The sequence below is a fragment of the Centroberyx gerrardi genome, chromosome 5 (assembly GCF_048128805.1).
Source record: "Centroberyx gerrardi isolate f3 chromosome 5, fCenGer3.hap1.cur.20231027, whole genome shotgun sequence".
NCBI lineage: Eukaryota > Metazoa > Chordata > Actinopteri > Beryciformes > Berycidae > Centroberyx > Centroberyx gerrardi.
This window is the reverse complement of record NC_136001.1, coordinates 19478167-19495031: the sequence shown is the minus strand read 5'-3', so window position 1 is coordinate 19495031 and position 16865 is coordinate 19478167. Positions and strand designations below refer to the sequence as shown.

General features: G+C 43.6%; 3 protein-coding genes across 3 annotated transcripts; 2 read left to right on the top strand and 1 right to left on the bottom strand.

Annotated features, from left to right (window-relative positions):
* The first annotated feature begins 282 nt into the window (after positions 1-282).
* On the top strand, positions 283-5045 carry ssu72 (SSU72 homolog, RNA polymerase II CTD phosphatase). The gene is made up of 5 exons (XM_071925865.2): positions 283-551; positions 1563-1706; positions 2856-2995; positions 3205-3323; positions 3926-5045. Exons 1-5 carry the CDS (start codon positions 472-474, stop codon positions 4025-4027), a joined length of 585 nt encoding a protein of 194 aa, XP_071781966.1. The 5' UTR covers positions 283-471; the 3' UTR covers positions 4028-5045.
* A 1244-nt stretch (positions 5046-6289) lies between these two features.
* LOC139932222 (transmembrane protein 240-like) lies at positions 6290-9007 on the top strand. The gene is made up of 4 exons (XM_071925930.2): positions 6290-6325; positions 6531-6637; positions 7501-7709; positions 8862-9007. The coding sequence occupies exons 1-4, from the start codon at positions 6290-6292 to the stop codon at positions 9005-9007; spliced, it is 498 nt and encodes a 165-aa protein (XP_071782031.2).
* A 1102-nt stretch (positions 9008-10109) lies between these two features.
* atad3 (ATPase family AAA domain containing 3) lies at positions 10110-16775 on the bottom strand. The gene is made up of 16 exons (XM_071925879.2): positions 16492-16775; positions 15872-15948; positions 15294-15395; positions 15095-15154; positions 14942-15011; positions 14677-14842; positions 13913-13982; positions 13216-13371; positions 13018-13074; positions 12761-12886; positions 12527-12651; positions 12296-12347; positions 12090-12160; positions 11784-11951; positions 11090-11198; positions 10110-10910 (listed from the first exon to the last, which is right to left on the bottom strand). The coding sequence occupies exons 1-16, from the start codon at positions 16688-16690 to the stop codon at positions 10446-10448; spliced, it is 2073 nt and encodes a 690-aa protein (XP_071781980.2). The 5' UTR covers positions 16691-16775; the 3' UTR covers positions 10110-10445.
* Positions 16776-16865: the final 90 nt, after the last annotated feature.

Here is a 16865-nt window from a genome sequence, read left to right as displayed (position 1 = left end):
GTTGCCATTTTGAATGTTTCATCGATCAAGCTTTATTATTAGAAAAAAAACAAAAAAAACAACACACAAGTATTCATAGAATGCATACCATACAAAATAGCTAAGGCTACATAACATAAATTACAAGAATAACCATAAAGAAAGCCATATTTTTCAGCTTGTTTGTTTACTGACGTCACAACTACGTTGCTACATTTTTGACTTGACAACTTGGAAACTCCGCCCCCACATGACATCACTGTTTAAAGCCGTACTCGGAACTCTCTCGCGGGGCTCCGCCATTTTAACTTCCTCCTCATACAGAAGAGAAGTTCACCGTGCAGTCGTACTACACAGATTGTGTTTTATCCAATTCGACCTAGGGGTTCGTCGTGTTTGTTTTATTTTACAGAGCTCAAACGAACTACCTCCATTTCCAGCCGACTCGATTGTTAGTACCAGTAATCGATTAGTTTCTACGGAAGAGTCGCAATGCCGAGCCACCCGCTGCGTGTGGCGGTTGTGTGCTCGAGCAACCAGAACCGCAGTATGGAAGCGCACAATATCCTCAGGTAAAAACGACCCGCCGAGAAGAGGAGAAAGACGACCGCTATGCCGCACCACGAAGTGAACAAATCTGTGTGTCGCCATGCCGCTTTCAGCCCCCTCACAAGTCGTACCGACATGGCTTGATGACACTTCGTCGGCCTCAGCACGGCTTCAACAATGGACCCGCACCTCTGGGTGTTACACCAGGGCTGTGTAGCGCACTTTCACGCTGGACTGTGACTAGGTTTTATATTCATGGTCGCCAAAGCGAAACGTTCACTCCAGGATTTGTCTTTCAAACAAATACAGGTCTTCAAGAATAGGCCTACCAGTTATTCTTGATAGTTATTTTCTTGTTAGTTTTTTTTTTCCTCAGTCTGACAAGAGCGCCCCCCTCTTAAAATATTCCGGAAGGGAGGAACTTCATTTGTAGCTTAGTCAGCCCTGCCTGGACCAGTCCCCTCATCCACCACACCATCAGGGAATTTTGTGCCTAAATTCTTAAGTTAGGCAGGCTTAGGGATGTGCAAGTTTTGTAGTCAAGACAACGCACACTTGGTCTCATCCCAAATAGCTGTCCAGTCCACATATAGGACAAATGCTGCTTAACAGTGGAAACAAAAAACTCCAACAAAAATGTCCTATCTTTGGTTGACAGATCAAGACAAGTTTGTTGCTGGCAGACTGTCACCCATGTGCTCAACTGAAATAAAAATAATTTGATGCCTGTTCTCTGGTGTAGGGAACAGCGATGTAGGTTTTGATGGATTGACACACCATTGTATGACAGTGACCAGCTGGACACAGCCTTCTCTACACTTCAATGTGCACCGTGATATTTTAATCCTGTGACAACGAATATTGATCAATAGACTGAGTAGTAGGCCACAAAGTTGCTTTAACACTCAGTTAACTTGTATGAGAGACTGATTTGCATTACACTTGTATCTATCTGTTTCTGTATCTGTTTTATTGTATATGATGATGCCAAGAAATGTCATGTAATTTACTTTCTTGTCCCTTCCTCTTTGCAGCAAACGTGGATTTGATGTGCGTTCATTCGGGACAGGGTCTCATGTGAAGCTACCCGGTCCTGCCCCGGATAAGCCAAATGTGTATGACTTCAAAACGACTTATGAACAGATGTACAACGACTTGGTCCGCAAGGACAAGGAACTGTATCCCCTCCACACTCACTCTCTCTCACACACACTAACACACACACACACAAGTGGAAGACAGATAAGTAGCCCACAGCCCACTTACATATGTCTTGACTAGATATTCATCTTTGTGCGGGTTCATGCAAATGTGATGGCGTTGGAGCAGCACAGGAGATGGGAGTTCACAGATGGGTAACTCGCTTGCAGGGATTTTAAGTAAATATATGACAAACATCCGTCTGTATTATAGTTTCTAAACCGACAAAATAGGTTGGGTAAACAGAAGTTCCCAAATGGTTAACAGTTTGTTCTTAGACAACAAAGGTACCACCTTAAAGAGAAATTGCAAATGAGTTGTGTCATGATGAAAAGGTGCAGTGTTGTAATTGGAACATGTAATGGTACGTACTCACTACCTTCCATAAAGCTCAGTATTTATAGTATTGTCATGATATAGCGTGGATTTCTTACCAATATGGTGCAATGCCATAACGACTCAGTGGCTGTAGCTGTTGTTTAACTGAAAAGTTTTTTTTTCCATCATTACAAAACCTCCTTTGCCTCCCAAACTGGATTTGCCGTGATGTAATGGAGTAGTATGGATTACTTTTGCTAAGTTTTAGGGTAAACATGAAGGAGTATTGGACAAAATTTTACTTTTGCATAAGATCTGTTGTGAACATAATGGTGATTGAAGGATGTTTGCATTGGACTTCTGGTATTAAGTATGTTGGTTACATTCATATAAGTTTTGTATTGATTAGATAGGTTGTGCAGAAACTGCTGTCCAATCCTCCATCCACCCTTTTTACAGCTGACTCACTAATGAATGTTGGTCTTTTAAGACTCCACTAGAGGGCGCTGTGGCTTCTGTAATGAACACACTGAGCACCTCACCATTTGATGCTGTTTATTTGGGTTTATTTGTGTCCCTTTCTACGATTTTTCTGAAAAGTCGACCCACAAAGGAAACAACACACAGGCTTATTTGATTATGACACGACACAAATTAATATATTCTCACAAGATGTTCCAGGTGTTTGCACACACTGTCCTTCCCAAGATGAGTGAAGTCCTGTTTCTGGGGGTGTGAAGAGGGTGTTGTGTTGTCGTGAATTATTCCTCTTCCCCCTGCTGTGCTCCTTAACCTCCCAAACTCCTCAGATACACACAGAATGGGATCCTGCACATGCTGGACCGCAACAAGCGCATCAAAACAAGACCGGAGCGCTTTCAGAGCTGCAAGGACCAGTTTGACCTCGTCATCACCTGTGAAGAGAGGGTGTACGACCAAGTGCTGGAGGGTGAGGCTTTTATATATGATGTAAATGTCTAAGCATGGCGTGTTTTCAAACAACTAAAGATGATGATGGCTTCAGTTTAGACTGTGAGGAAGATTGGCAACCGTGACGAATAAATGAGGGGAAATTAAGCGCCTCCTTCCCCTTGTATGCAGGCCCTTTTTCTCCAAAACACACTGGTATGACTTTTTTTTTTTTTTTTTGCTCCACAGATCTGAGCTCCAGAGAGCAGGAGACTTTACAGCCGGTGCATGTCATCAACGTAGACATCCAGGATAACCATGAGGAAGCCACACTGGGGGCCTTCCTCATCTGTGAGCTGTGTCAGTGTGTGAGTGTCTGCCAGCCTGGATTTCATACTGTTATACAGCCACTCTGGGGAAGAATACCATTAAGCAATTAAGCCAGGAAAGGCCCGGCTTTACAGTAATTTTACAACAGCCAACAGGTGTTAGGCACGATGTGAAGTCAAAGCACTGAAGTAATGAGTGGCTTATTGCTCTAATAAAACAGCGGTAATACACCATTGGTTTGAAAAACGTAAATGTTAAGTAAATGTTTATTGTTGTTAAGAAAATATAATTAAATAGTAATTAAAATGTTATATCTTCTGCCGAGCAATATAGTTCTGAGACAGGAGATCACATTATGACGTAATGGAAAAAGGTGTCATCGTGTATTCATAGCATTCCTATGATGTCATCATGCATCAGCAGCTCATTGGCTGTGGCTGTTAATTTATTAGTCACCTGTTATTTTCCTACCAAGATGGCCGTTAGTGATGTAACAGAATACTATGAATAAATGGTATAAATGATGACGTAATGGGCACTGTAGATTCACAGATATGTGCTAGAAAGATTGATTGGAGGTCAGCTGTATCGGCTGTTTGTGCCTGCAGGCTGTTGAATGTCTTTCCTCCTCCCCCTTTAGATCCAGCACACCGACGACATGGAGAATGAAATTGATGAGCTGCTACAGGAGTTTGAGGATAAGAGCAACAGGCCTTTTCTCCACACTGTCTGCTTCTACTGATACCCCCAATCCAAATTTGCAATAAAACATACAGTACCCCCAGACCACAAGCAAACAAACATTAGTATATGGACACACACACACAGAGCTGCATCCTCCTGTCATCTACACCAGTGGTTGTCAGTCCTGGTCCTCAGTACCACGGCTCTGCTGCTTTTCTGTTTTACCTGGTAGTTGATTACATTCACCTGGTGTCCCCGGTCTCATTCAGCCCCTGATTACACCAGGGCTGTGGTACTCAAGAACCAGGATTGAGAACCACTGATCTACACTAATACAGTACACACACAGTGCCTGCATGGCCACGCACACACACACACACACAGCTTTTGGTCAGGTCACAAATCACTGTTGTTGGACAAATGGTGATGAAGGGTTTGTCCTCTGTGCAGAGGACAGGCTCGTCGCTCTCGCTCTGCCTTTACTCCTCTGGATCAAGGTCAGGCCAAGGTCCTCCCTCCATCCCAGTCCGGTGAAACCACTCAACCATGTCTCCTCAGGGAGAGCCAGCCCCTCCGTCAAACAGCTCCTCATTAAGTCCCTCTGATTTTGTTAAGTATTGCATATTGATGCTGATTGAATTTCTTTTTTCCAAATGATATTATAATTGTAATTATGTATGTCAGAGTATGATATGTCAGATTTTTATTCCTGATCGGGGATAGTGTAAATGTGTTTATTGGGATCAGAGAGGAGATCTGTTTGAGGTGAATGCGTGTTTTCGTGCGACCGTGTGTTGTAGATTAGTGAGAATAATTTAACGTGGGGGGCTAATAATGATCAATAACCAAACTGAGACCTTAAGGCTCTCCCCCACTGTTTCCATTATAATGTGTTGATTCATATTTAAACTCAGATTTGCTATCTTTCAGGGCATAGTATTTTTTTTTTCTTTTGTAAATGTTAAAAGAATTGAAACATTGTAATTATTTGCAAACTGCGAGCTCAGTCCAGAGTGCCTGAATTTCTGTATGTACATATGAATCCACTAAAGAAACAAACATCTCTTTAAAAAACATTTCACGACTCTATTTTTTATTATTATTATTATTATTATTGGAGTGTTTCACAGTTCAAGGTCGTTCCATACTTCATCATTGATGTTACATTGAAAATGCCTATTGTTATTGAAGCACGTGCACTATTACAATCCCATTATATTATATTACCAATTAGGCTACTTAGAAACGTCTGGACTACCTGGTCATTAGTCTTTGGTTTATTGTAGTATTATATTATAAAGCCATTTTGCGGGGACAGGCGAGGCATCTTTGGGACATACAAGGATAGGGGCAAGACAGAGTTTTATTTTTAAATCTTTCAAACAAGCCATGTCCTCTGGCTTTGGACAGCATTTACTGCTCTTCTCCAGGTTGTGTTTCACTGATAGATATGATTGGTATATGCTAAATAAAGCTTTAAGCCTGACTGGATGAAGCATCCAGTGCATGTGCATGTATATTATATGAATTTGTAGGCTACATGTTTGCTTAATTTAAGAGAGTGCATGTCCAGGTAGGCTATTTATGTTATCTAGTTGGTAAGAGTCAGTAGAGGAACTGCCAAATATCTATCTATCTATTTACTTACTTCCTGGCACAGCATCCTTTTGCTCGATAAAAATCCAAGTAGTGAGAATACTTAATGCCCGGAGAAAGTAGCTTAAAGTTAACTAGCTAGCTGCCGTTTCTCATCCAAGCTAGCTAGTGTGAGAGGGAAACGACTAACGTAAATTCGGAGTCTAGTCCTGTTTATTTCTACTGTCATTTATCACAGTGAAGTCACAAAGGGCTTTACATAGCATCATATACATGTCATATACCATTTGGAGTCTTCAATTCACCTGACCTGCATGTCTTCGGATCGAGGTGGATATAACTGCTAGTTTTGAATAATTTCACTTCAATCTGATACTTAGAGGAGGTGATAAAGGTAACGACTTCTTTGATTGGTAGCTGTAGGAAAATAACGATTAAAGTAAACCTATGGTAAACCTTACAGTAAACCTGTTACTGGGGAAAGTAACGGATTGCCATCCAACACGGAATCCCTGCTAATATTGCTGGAGAAGACATCTGGGCAGCTGAGTGGGTCGTACGGTGGGGGAGACGGTAACAGCAGGTGGGGTGGGATGTATGGGGATAGACGGACGGATGGTTGGAGACTCAGGAGCCCCTCCCGTCCTAGGCTCGTCTTGTCGGATTAAGCGCACGGAGATGTGTGTTTACTGAAGAGTTTGGATACGAGGGCGCCCCGGCCACCATGATCTTCGTGATTTTAGGGTCTTCGATTGTGATGGTAAGAGAGATGATGTCAGCTCACAGTTGTTCCTCCGTGGCTTTTTATTTTGCGCGTAAATTACATTCGCCGAAAGCTGCGAAATGAGAAATAATCAACGTTTACACGCGTGGATTTTTCTCAGTGTGGTCGGAAACGCATCTTCAGATGATAACCTGCAATTTCCAGTATCTCCCAGTTGACTTCTGTGGCTCTTTTGTTGCAGACTGTAACTTGTCTGTTGGACATGAACGCGCTCCTGGACCGCTTTCACAACTACATCTTGCCGTATGTACGAGGGGAAGACCGCGTCTGTGCCTGCAACTGCGGAAGGTAAAATGCAAACCAAAGACATGTTGTATGAGCTTAAATGACTGGAAGACGTCTCTGTTCTCAAACTTGCATGTATGACTGGTTTAAATGGGTAGAGCTGCTTCCAGCTATGACCAGAATGGTTGACAGTGATCTCCTAAGAGGCTTAGTGCATTTCCATTGAACTGTGAACCTGAATTCACACATTATGACTTTTTTTTTCCATACTCAACCCTGAGCCTTTATCTTCACTCTCATTTCAGATCAGCAGTTTTCTGTAGGGTGTGAGGTGCTAGGTACCTGGTTTTTCTGCATGTGTCAAACAGATTTTCAGACTGTGTGCTGATGAACTGTTTGGAGCACCCAGTACCTGTCAGCAATTTAAGCCCTAGCACACACACACACACACACACACACACACACACACACACACACACACACACACACACACAGAGTATACAGTATACATCCCAACTGCTCTCTGTAGTTTCTGTGGTTGTGTGTGAATGCAGCCCATGGGCCCAGTTAAAGCCCACTGGGCACACAGAGGCCAGCTGTTGGTGATGTGCTTCCTGACCTGCTGTTCAGATCAGGACTGAGCGGATCTATTCCCACCCCTGCAACTTAGTGCTATATGCCATTTCGTGGACGCCGTTATCCAAAGCATCTTTCAGCATCATGTGAATATGTTTTTTTTGCCATTGAACTGCCGTAGCATTTTGTTGCCTTCTTACATCATTTCTTCTCTCTGTGCTTTCCACTATGCTGAATCCATCGTTCCCTAACCACCCCAACCGTCATTGCCACTTTACTTTCCTGTGTACCAAACCTCCCCCCCACCGGCATCATGTCCACCCTTTCCCCTACCGCTCCATCTGCTGCAGGCACCACGTTTATCACGTCCTCCCGTATGACGGGGGTCAGTCCACGGTGGATTCCACAGAGAACTACTTGGTGAGCGACAGTGTGACCAAGCAGGAGATGGACTTGATACTTGGACTGCTCCTGGGTCTCTGCATCAGCTGGTCCTTGATGTGGCTGGACGGGGTTTGGCACTCTGCCCTCAGAGCCTGGAGGGCAAACCAGCAGCACGGTGAGTCAGTGGGATGTTCACTGGACAAGAGGAGAGGAGAGTTGGAGTAGACGGACTGAGACTTGTGGAGAAAGTCTATGGGTTTCTGGAGATAGGTTCTGTACTGTGGTTATATGTTAGAGCAGTGATTCTCAACCTTTTTCATATCAAGGACCCTAATTTAGTCCACATTAGGGCGACGCACCATTTGATGAGATTTTGTCTCTCTAACCCAAATCTGAGAATATGATTTTGTCCAGAATTCCATGACTATCTGTATTGTAGGCAGAGAGATAACAGTGAAACTATGATAAAAATAGTCATTCTTCTGCATTCTGTAATTGTGTTAAGTTCTTGTAAATGAAATAATGGTGAAGTTTAACAATTCATCAATTTGCTGGGGACCCCCTGGAACTCCCTCAAGGACCCCTGGTGGTCCCCGAACCCCACCTTGAGAGCCACTGTGTTAAAGTGTAAGAAATATAAGCTCTAGTATGGTATTGCTGTAAGTGAAACTGCCTTTTCAAGTATTGTAGTATTATTTGGCCAAAAATATAGTTTAAAACGTATTTTTGTGGGGGAAAAGATACAGAATGTGAATGAATGACTCCTACAGCGTCTTCTTTCCTCTCTCATTCATCTCTTCTCATCATTAGTGTTTTCTGTAAGCCCCATTAACCTCTTCCTTTACACCCCCATCCACCATCAGACATATGTGCATGCACACTCAGCCCTCACACACAAACAGCTGGGTCGTTTGTTTCAAAGCTTTGTATCTAGAGCTTTAGCTTCATCTGCTCATTTCTTCTCATTTCTCTTGTGCTGTCTGTAAAAAAAATTGAATATCACCCTCTCTCTCTCTTAAAATCAAATCCACTATCCTAATTTTCTACCAAATTCATGCCATTTAATTCTCCTCCTGTTCTCTATTCTGCCATGTGGAAACTCTCTATGGGCTTTACTGGAATGGTAGAGGCGTCTTTCACCCTCATTCAAATGTGTATGTGTTATATTGGAGGAACTGGAAATGCAAAATCCAAAAAATCCAAAACAGGATTGACTAATAACTCGATAATTCAGATATATTTGACTTCTATCGTTCATGCATTTCTCTCTAATCCACAATTGCTGCTTTGCCTTTCACCAACCCAGTTTGCTTGTCTTTCTCTCCAGATGTGGATTTCTGGTCATGGGTCCCCAGATTCTCTAACCTTAGGGACTTGTGCAGACGGGTGCACCTAAACCACACTGAGGACTCCGGTGGCAACATGGTGCACGTCAAGCAAAAACTGTACCACAATGGCCATCGAAGCATGTGACACTTAAAAGGACCAAGATGTCGATCAAATTCGGCAATTACTGTGACATGGTGATATAGTGATAATGATGATGTGCGTTGGTTCTCTCCTGTTATGTGCCAAATGAACACTTGCCTGAAAAGAACAGTCTGCCTGTCTGGCAATTCTGGTCAACCAGACTCTAAACACTAGTGTAGCTAAACAAAGACTGTTCAAGATAAGACTGGACTGTCAAGAGGGATTTTCTGTCAAAAAAAGGTCAAGAAGATCCAGTCTGTCACCTCCAGATTTTTGATGCAAGTTCCTACTTCTGAGTTTAGAAATTGAGATTATATCATATCTTGCATTCAAGTGCTTTTAGATGAAAATATTAAAATGGATGCCGTAACAACTGTTTAAGTGTCTTTGTTTATTTTTTAAATCAAGCAGCACAGAGCTATGTTGTGCCTCATGTTAGTAACTGATGTTTTAATCATGTTATTAGTTAGAAACTTGGATATCATACAAAATCTGACTTTCCCACTCACAATTTCTGCTTTGTTGGGTTGTTTATGTGCACTGAACTCATGCATGATAGCACTTGAAGACATCCGATGTCTGACAGTGACAGAGCTTTATTACGTAGCCTATCCCATATACCAGGGACATCTTCATGCCCTTGACTTGGCTTTGTAAAAGAAAGCTGTCTCAAGCCCTCAGCCATTACTGTGAAATATTGAAATCCCAAGTGGATTCCCATAGGAAATGGTCTCTAGGGAGCGGATCGCTGCCTCATCCAATCTTGACCCCTCCTCTTCTGCCGCACCTCCACCATTATGCATTGTGCATGTCCTATACTGTCACCGGATTTAACCACAGTGAGTGTCACTGCCAGCATTGGTCTCTGTAAATACCTAATCTTTTCTTTAGCTTATTCTATAAGATTTTTTTTTTTCTACAAATATTGCACATGACCAATTTAACTGGCAACAGATTTTGTGTGACAGCACAACGGCATGAATAAACATTTCCACTTTAGACACTAAAATGTAGCTTTCCAAGAAACATGATTTTTAACTACAGCTTCTGTATTGTCATATAGCAATTATGATTTACCACAAAAATCAAGTTTGTAAGAAACATTGGAGCTTTTACTGTTTATAAAAACACAGACATCCATTTACTCATTTCAACAGCGAATTCCCACTGTGCACGACATTTATATAATTACAGACATATGGTTTCCATGTAAAGTACACTTTTACAATCTTTACATATAATATATTAGAATGATCAAACTCCAGTCTCAGGCGTCATTTGTGTTATGAAATGTTACCATGTTTCTCCCCCATCCCCCCTCCTGTCATAAAGACAGAGTCAGACTTGCGGACATACACTGACAGACACTACTAAGAAAAAGGGGGCAGCACGCTGTAACCTTTTTTTAATCCAGGCAGCCCCACCGATTAAACCCTGAAACTCAAACTGGGGTTCCATCCTTTGGAGGAGAAGGTACAGTCTTGCCCTCCTTTTGCGTCCCACCCTCAGTGGGAGTGGAGGCAGCAGGTTGGGCTGTTGTCTCAGCTTCTGCTTTGACAGCATCTTCACACACCAGCTCTTCTTCTGGGATGGCACTTTTGCCCTCTGCTGATGGCTCGATGTCTGAAGGAGGTGGCGTACTTTCACCTTCTTCCTTTGCATTTATCTCAAGGACCGGAGCGATCACCTCCTGAGCCTGGGGAGCCTCACTGAGGGGCAGAGTAAAGCCCATCTTGCTCCCTGCGGCCCCAGCTTGTGGAGGTGGAGTGCTCTTGCCTTCCGCCACCTCTGCCCCCTCTCCATGCAGCCAGTCCATCTTCTGAAGATGCTGCTTGACAGCGTCATCAACCCGAGCATCAATCATAGCCTCAGTCAGGACCCCATCTTCAGAGGAATATGCAGCCGCCTACAAGAACATGAAACACAGCACACATGGTCCACACATTCAATTACTTAATGAAAATGATGTAGCATTTTGATATACAGCATCTTGTAATTAAGATTTACACAATAGCTTCCTTTATAAATACAATAATTCTACATATGAGGATATATGATGATCCATGGTGGATGCAGGGGTCGTACCTGCCAGGCCACGCCCAGTTTGGAGATCTCTCTGCCTGACATGCCTTCTGTGCGCTTTGCAATCTCAGAGCACTTCTGACCGTAGTCAAACTGTGCCAGCTTCATCCTCCTGCAGAAAGGCGCACACAAACACAACAGGGAACACAGAGACGACACAGTGAGGGGGGAACAAAGTGAATGCGGATTTGTTAGTCTGGACACCAATTTATCTGACTTTGTTATTGGAATGTTCTGCTTCTGCAGCTCAGCTCATCGCCTTCTGCCCTGTGCGTGTGTCACCCCCCACCTATCAGCCTCCAACACCCATCTGACTCCTTTGTAATTAATGCCTCAGCATGGCTGGCTGGGCTCCACATGCCCAGCAGGCTGTTTCTGGGCCTCCACCTCAAAGGGCCTGGATCTAATCCTGATCCTGGCACAGCCCTTCAGCCAAGGATCACACTGTCAAACCTCAAAAGACTCCTCAAAATCACTCAGAATTAATATCTCTAAATGTGGGTCGGTAGATGTGTGCATGCTGTGTGTGTTTGCTGGTTTGCGCACACACACACACACACACACACACACACACACACTTATCTTTTAAATTGTCAAAGTGAAACTAATTACTTGTTTCAATATGCATCTCAGTGTGCAGTGACTTGGATTAGTGCCCTATTTTAACAGCTGTACTGCTGTGTGGTGTTGTACTCACTGCCTCCCTCCAGTGGCGGGCTCCAGCACATATCTGTCAAAGTACAGTCGCACCAGCCTCTCCCTCTCCTCAGGACCCGGCAGAGCGAAGTTCACAATTTCATCTATACGGTCGTTTATGGCCCAGTCAAACTGCTCCGGCTGGTTGCTGGCCAGCACCATCATAAACCTGCGGGAAATGGACAGAAATCAAGCTGCTTAGAGTCGGAGTTGGAGAGCAGCTAGTGTGGTACACACAAGTGAAAATGCTATAAGTAGTGCGTACACATTTAAGGTTCATGTTGGTGTGCAGAATGTAAATATTTACTTGTTGCTCTGTTCTCCAGTGCGATACAAAAATGCGTTCAAAGTGGCTCTAAGGTCTTCACTAATCTTCTCCTAAAAAACAAAGAGAATGCAGATTGCACATGATGTAATTAACTGGAATCAAGGAAAATGTAGAGTGAATTGTGGAAGTGGTAATAAGGGAGGAAACTGCAAGGGTTCTGGCTAATGAAATACACAAAGACTTACAGTGGATCTCTTGCGAAGGAATGCATCAGCTTCATCAACAAACAGCAGCAGTCTGTGACAGGAGAGACAAGACAACTGAAGTACTGATACGGTTATTACTTTATGACTGTTGATACTATAACTGATGAGGACAGTATTGCTATTCCTATGCACATGATCTTAATTTCCATGTCAGTAACATAAAGTATGTGTATGATTGATTATGTTGTTTGATTATGAATCTTAGCGTACCCGCGACGACTTGTGTTGGCCCAGTCGAAAACTTTGTGCATGGCAGTCACACCATCCCGGCCCATGGGTGCCACATCACCCCCTGTCATAATTGCGTAGTCCATCCCAGAATGCATTGCCAGCTTCTGCTCAATGCAAAGAGAAATACCTCACAATTAGGCAAAGCATCATTTCCTATGTATCCCAGTTGACATCATTCATCTTTGTGTCACTGATCTAAATCCCGGGGTGTACCTTGGCGAACAGAGTTTTCCCCGTGCCTGGAGGGCCGTACATGAGAATGTTCCTGTACAGGCCATGGTTCTGCCTGGTGTTTCTGGTTGCTATGGCAATGTCACGCACACGCTCTTCCAGGGTAGGCTAAGTGGACAGAAAAAAAAGCGTCTGTTGTAGGTGGGTACAAAATGAAAAATAAAATGTATAGAACGTATTTGTTGCACCTTTCCAATATGTGGTGTAAAGACTCACTAGCTTTAAATGCTGCCACTTACACTGAGCACAACTCCCTCAAGGGCATCCTGAGGTTTGCTCTTCAGCCGTTTGGTCATCTAAGTGGATGAGGAGAAAGGACAGGGGAGGAGATATCCGATAAAAAATGGGTGCAATGGGTCAATAAAACATCTATGTTTAAGTTCACTGGAGCAAACATAGTATTAACTAGGAACCAAAGCCAGTTCCCAAGTAGCTACCTTGATGGGATGCTTGATTGCCTCTCCCACAGTGATGCGGGACGTCTCCCTGACCAACGACGGCTTCCCAAGCCGAGCCTCAATGTAGCGCCCTGCCACCGCTGTTGCGTTCCGGGCTGTATACACTCCCACAGCTAAAAGGGTCAGTCCTGCCACCTGGTGATGTGATGGAACAATTACACAACATTCAAGATACAACACAATATTGGTCATTGCAAAGAGCACATAATAATTAAAAGGGGAATAACTCTCAATTTCACCATTTATACTACACTCAAGTATTGCCCACATCTAGAGTGCAAAATTTTAAATGAAAATTCAAGGTTACCAATGTGTCTGTTAACAACTATGTTATACTAGCAAATGGAAATATGGATAATAAGATCAAATAAAACTCAACTTAGAATGGAGTGAATCTAATTAAAGACAACTGAATGACTTAAATAAATGTGAATGGGAGGTGTCTGGTGCATTTGTGGCTTCACATAATATTTGTGTAGGCTTTCACACCTAAATAACTATTTTATAGTAGTAAATAATTATTTTATAGTAGTGATTACTTAATTTGGACCAGAAAATTCTTCTGGGTGCTCAGACTTTTCTTCAGTGAAATTCAGTGGCATACCCCTGTAAGCACTCATTATCTTGCATACTCATACACATAAAGTGATGGTGGAGGGAAAAGAAAGGTTCTCACCGTTGCTGTGACTTTGTCCCAGTCTGACACAAAGGCCCTGAATCCCTCTCCAAACACAGCACCTGCTGTCCTGAAAGCAAATGCACATTTACAGTCAGCATGCCTTCTGGGTGTTGACAATAGATAAGAATGGCGTGACGTGTCAAATGGGCCACGCCCACAAAGTGCGGTACAAGTGATATTCCCCGAGGAGTCATGCTAGCATTTTGAGACTTCAAGAAAAAAGCATTTTATGATCTTGCTGTTGTTTGACAACCATGAAACCGTAACGACATATTATTTACACCATATGCATTTCACATAAATTATTAGAACACAGAAAAAGCAACCACAGAAAATGTTGAGTTATTGTTTTGCCCGAGTTTCGCACTTGTACCGCACTTTGTAGACGTGGCCTTTATGCCGCGTCATCGCCACTCTTATCTATATGCAGCGCTATTCTGTACATCACCCGATTACTTCACATACAAAACTGACTATTTCTATACAATGCACTGGTGTGCTGGTGCCTGCGTTTGCTTAGTATGCTTCTATGTTATGTGGTCTTACATACTTACTGTGTAATTATACATGTAATCCAGTCTGGTTGCTACCATGTGTACAATGTTTTTAGATACAGATGAGTAAATATACCATTCTCTAAAGATGATGTTAGTGCCAACTGCCAAGATGATTTTGGGACACTTAGGAATATCGCTACACTACATCTAATCATACATAGATATACTATACTGCAAGAAGACACATGAGTCGGCGCGTCTTACTTTATAGACTCCAGGACAGTCTGCCTGTGTTCTGCCGCCTTCAGACGGATCTGCTCGCGGATTATATCGGCGTTCTCTCTCTCCACGCGGCCCCGAGCTTTAGACTCTGCCTCGATGCGTAGGAGCTCATTCTTGTGCCTCAGCTCCATCTCATGCTCTATCGTTGCTAAAGACACCGGGACACAAGACAAGTACATAAAACTCCACTCAACAGTGTCAATCGGTCGCTTCCACGGAGATTCTGCCATTCATGCTAAGTCCGTACCTTTCCTCATGGCCTCCTGTTTCTGTACCGACTCCTCCTGTTTGCGGAGGTTATCCTCGTTCAGGGCTTGCTGTAGGAAAAAGAAAATCCCCACTCCTCAGATTTGTCCTACACTTCAGTCAAAAACATTCGATATCCAGGAGATGACCTCACCTGTTGCCGAAGTTGGTCCTCATATCGCTGTCTGGCCAGCTTGTCTTGGTACTGAGCTCTCTGTGATGGGACAGAAAAATCATCTTTTTTTTTTCACCTCAGAATACTAAAAAAGAGAAGCTAAAGTGATCCTGCATGTATTGCATCGTTTTCTACTTTCTACTGTTATAAGTAAACCCTCATGATGTGCTGCTCTCACCGCTTGATGCTGCTTGGTCTCCTCGTTCAGAGTTTTCCTCCGTTCCTCGGCCTGGATTCGTACCTGGTCACCTTTGAGCTGTTCCACTGCTGCCTCATACTCCTATCAGGTGACACAAAAGAGTAGCATCACAAGGAGTGCCAAAAGCCTGTTAGATCAAAGCACTACACATATGAATCAGAATCAGAATCAGAATTCTTTTATTATGCCGAGTATGTTATATGCATTGTGTCCCCATCAATGACTCAACCATTTTACAACCAAAGATACATAAATATGTACACATTAGGCCAGGACTTCCATCTTATTAGGCTTTACTAATCTGAAACCATTTTTGTTTACAGATTTCATTTAATAGTCTGTATAACTGCATACGTCTATGTTATTAGTGGGTGGGTAACAGGAGGGAGAGTGAATCACATGATTCCTACATATTCTCTAGTTGATGTAACTGAATAGTAGCAAAATTAACTTCATTCTCCAGAGAACCACTAGAAGGTCTAATGTACACCAGATCAAACGAGGGAAGCATCACTTCCATAGGAATCTGTGGAGGGAAGGTTCAGTTTCTGCTGTACCTTCATTTTGCTCTGGTGCTCCATCTGAACGGTCTGCTCCTGCATGCGAGCCAAATCCAGAGCTTCTTTGGCATGTCCTGGATTGAGATGAGAGGAGAGAGACAACACACAACTCACAGGTGAGGCAGGTCTAACACTCTATCAGATGAACATCACTATACCACATCATCCAGTGTCAGGCTAGCTAACATGATAGTGAGCTGGCAATCTTTAAAAAAAGAAAGCAATATGCAAAAGGTGAATGTTTGCATGTATTTGGCACAGGTTGAATGTGGGTGATGCAAGCCTGACAGCAAACTGATGACCTTTGAACCCATCCCCTTGGATGAAGGTGAGCGAGTGCAGCACAGCGTCACTCTCATAGCCAACCAATAGGTTTATGATGCCAAACAATGTATTGCTGCTGCCTGCCCGTGCGGGCCAGGTGGGCTAAGATGCTGCATGAGCATCAGTGAGGCGAGCAGCACCATGAACCAGTGAGGGTGGCACCTGCGTCTCCTGGCTGATGTGTAGCATGACTTTACACAGGTCAGTAATGTGAAAAAAGGCATGCAGTCTAATCAGGGGGAAGGCTCAGCTCCGGTGGCACTGCAGAACCACCTGCCATCCTGAACACTTACGGGACTTGTCGAGGTCCTTGGCCGCATTGGCCGCTCGCTCCAGCCCGGTGGGATCGAAGTTGCTCCATTTGTCCTTGGGTTTATCTCCGCCGCCGCCGGAGCCGCCGGAGCCACCGGCCGGCGGAGGTGGTGGAGGCGGAACCGGGAGGCCAGGGGGAGCTTCAGGCTGCCCCTTGTTCAGGCCAAACAGCCACGACATTTTCCACAGAATAGATTATTCACTGTATAGCTGGGCCGGTCTGGAGCGTGAGGCTCTGCCTGCTGCCGATCTGTCACTCCACTTCCTCCACACGAGTGTCACGCCGCAACCTTTTGCGCAAGTGCAGAAGAGAGAACATAATCCCCTGAATAACAGCAACTCCGATTGGTTAGCA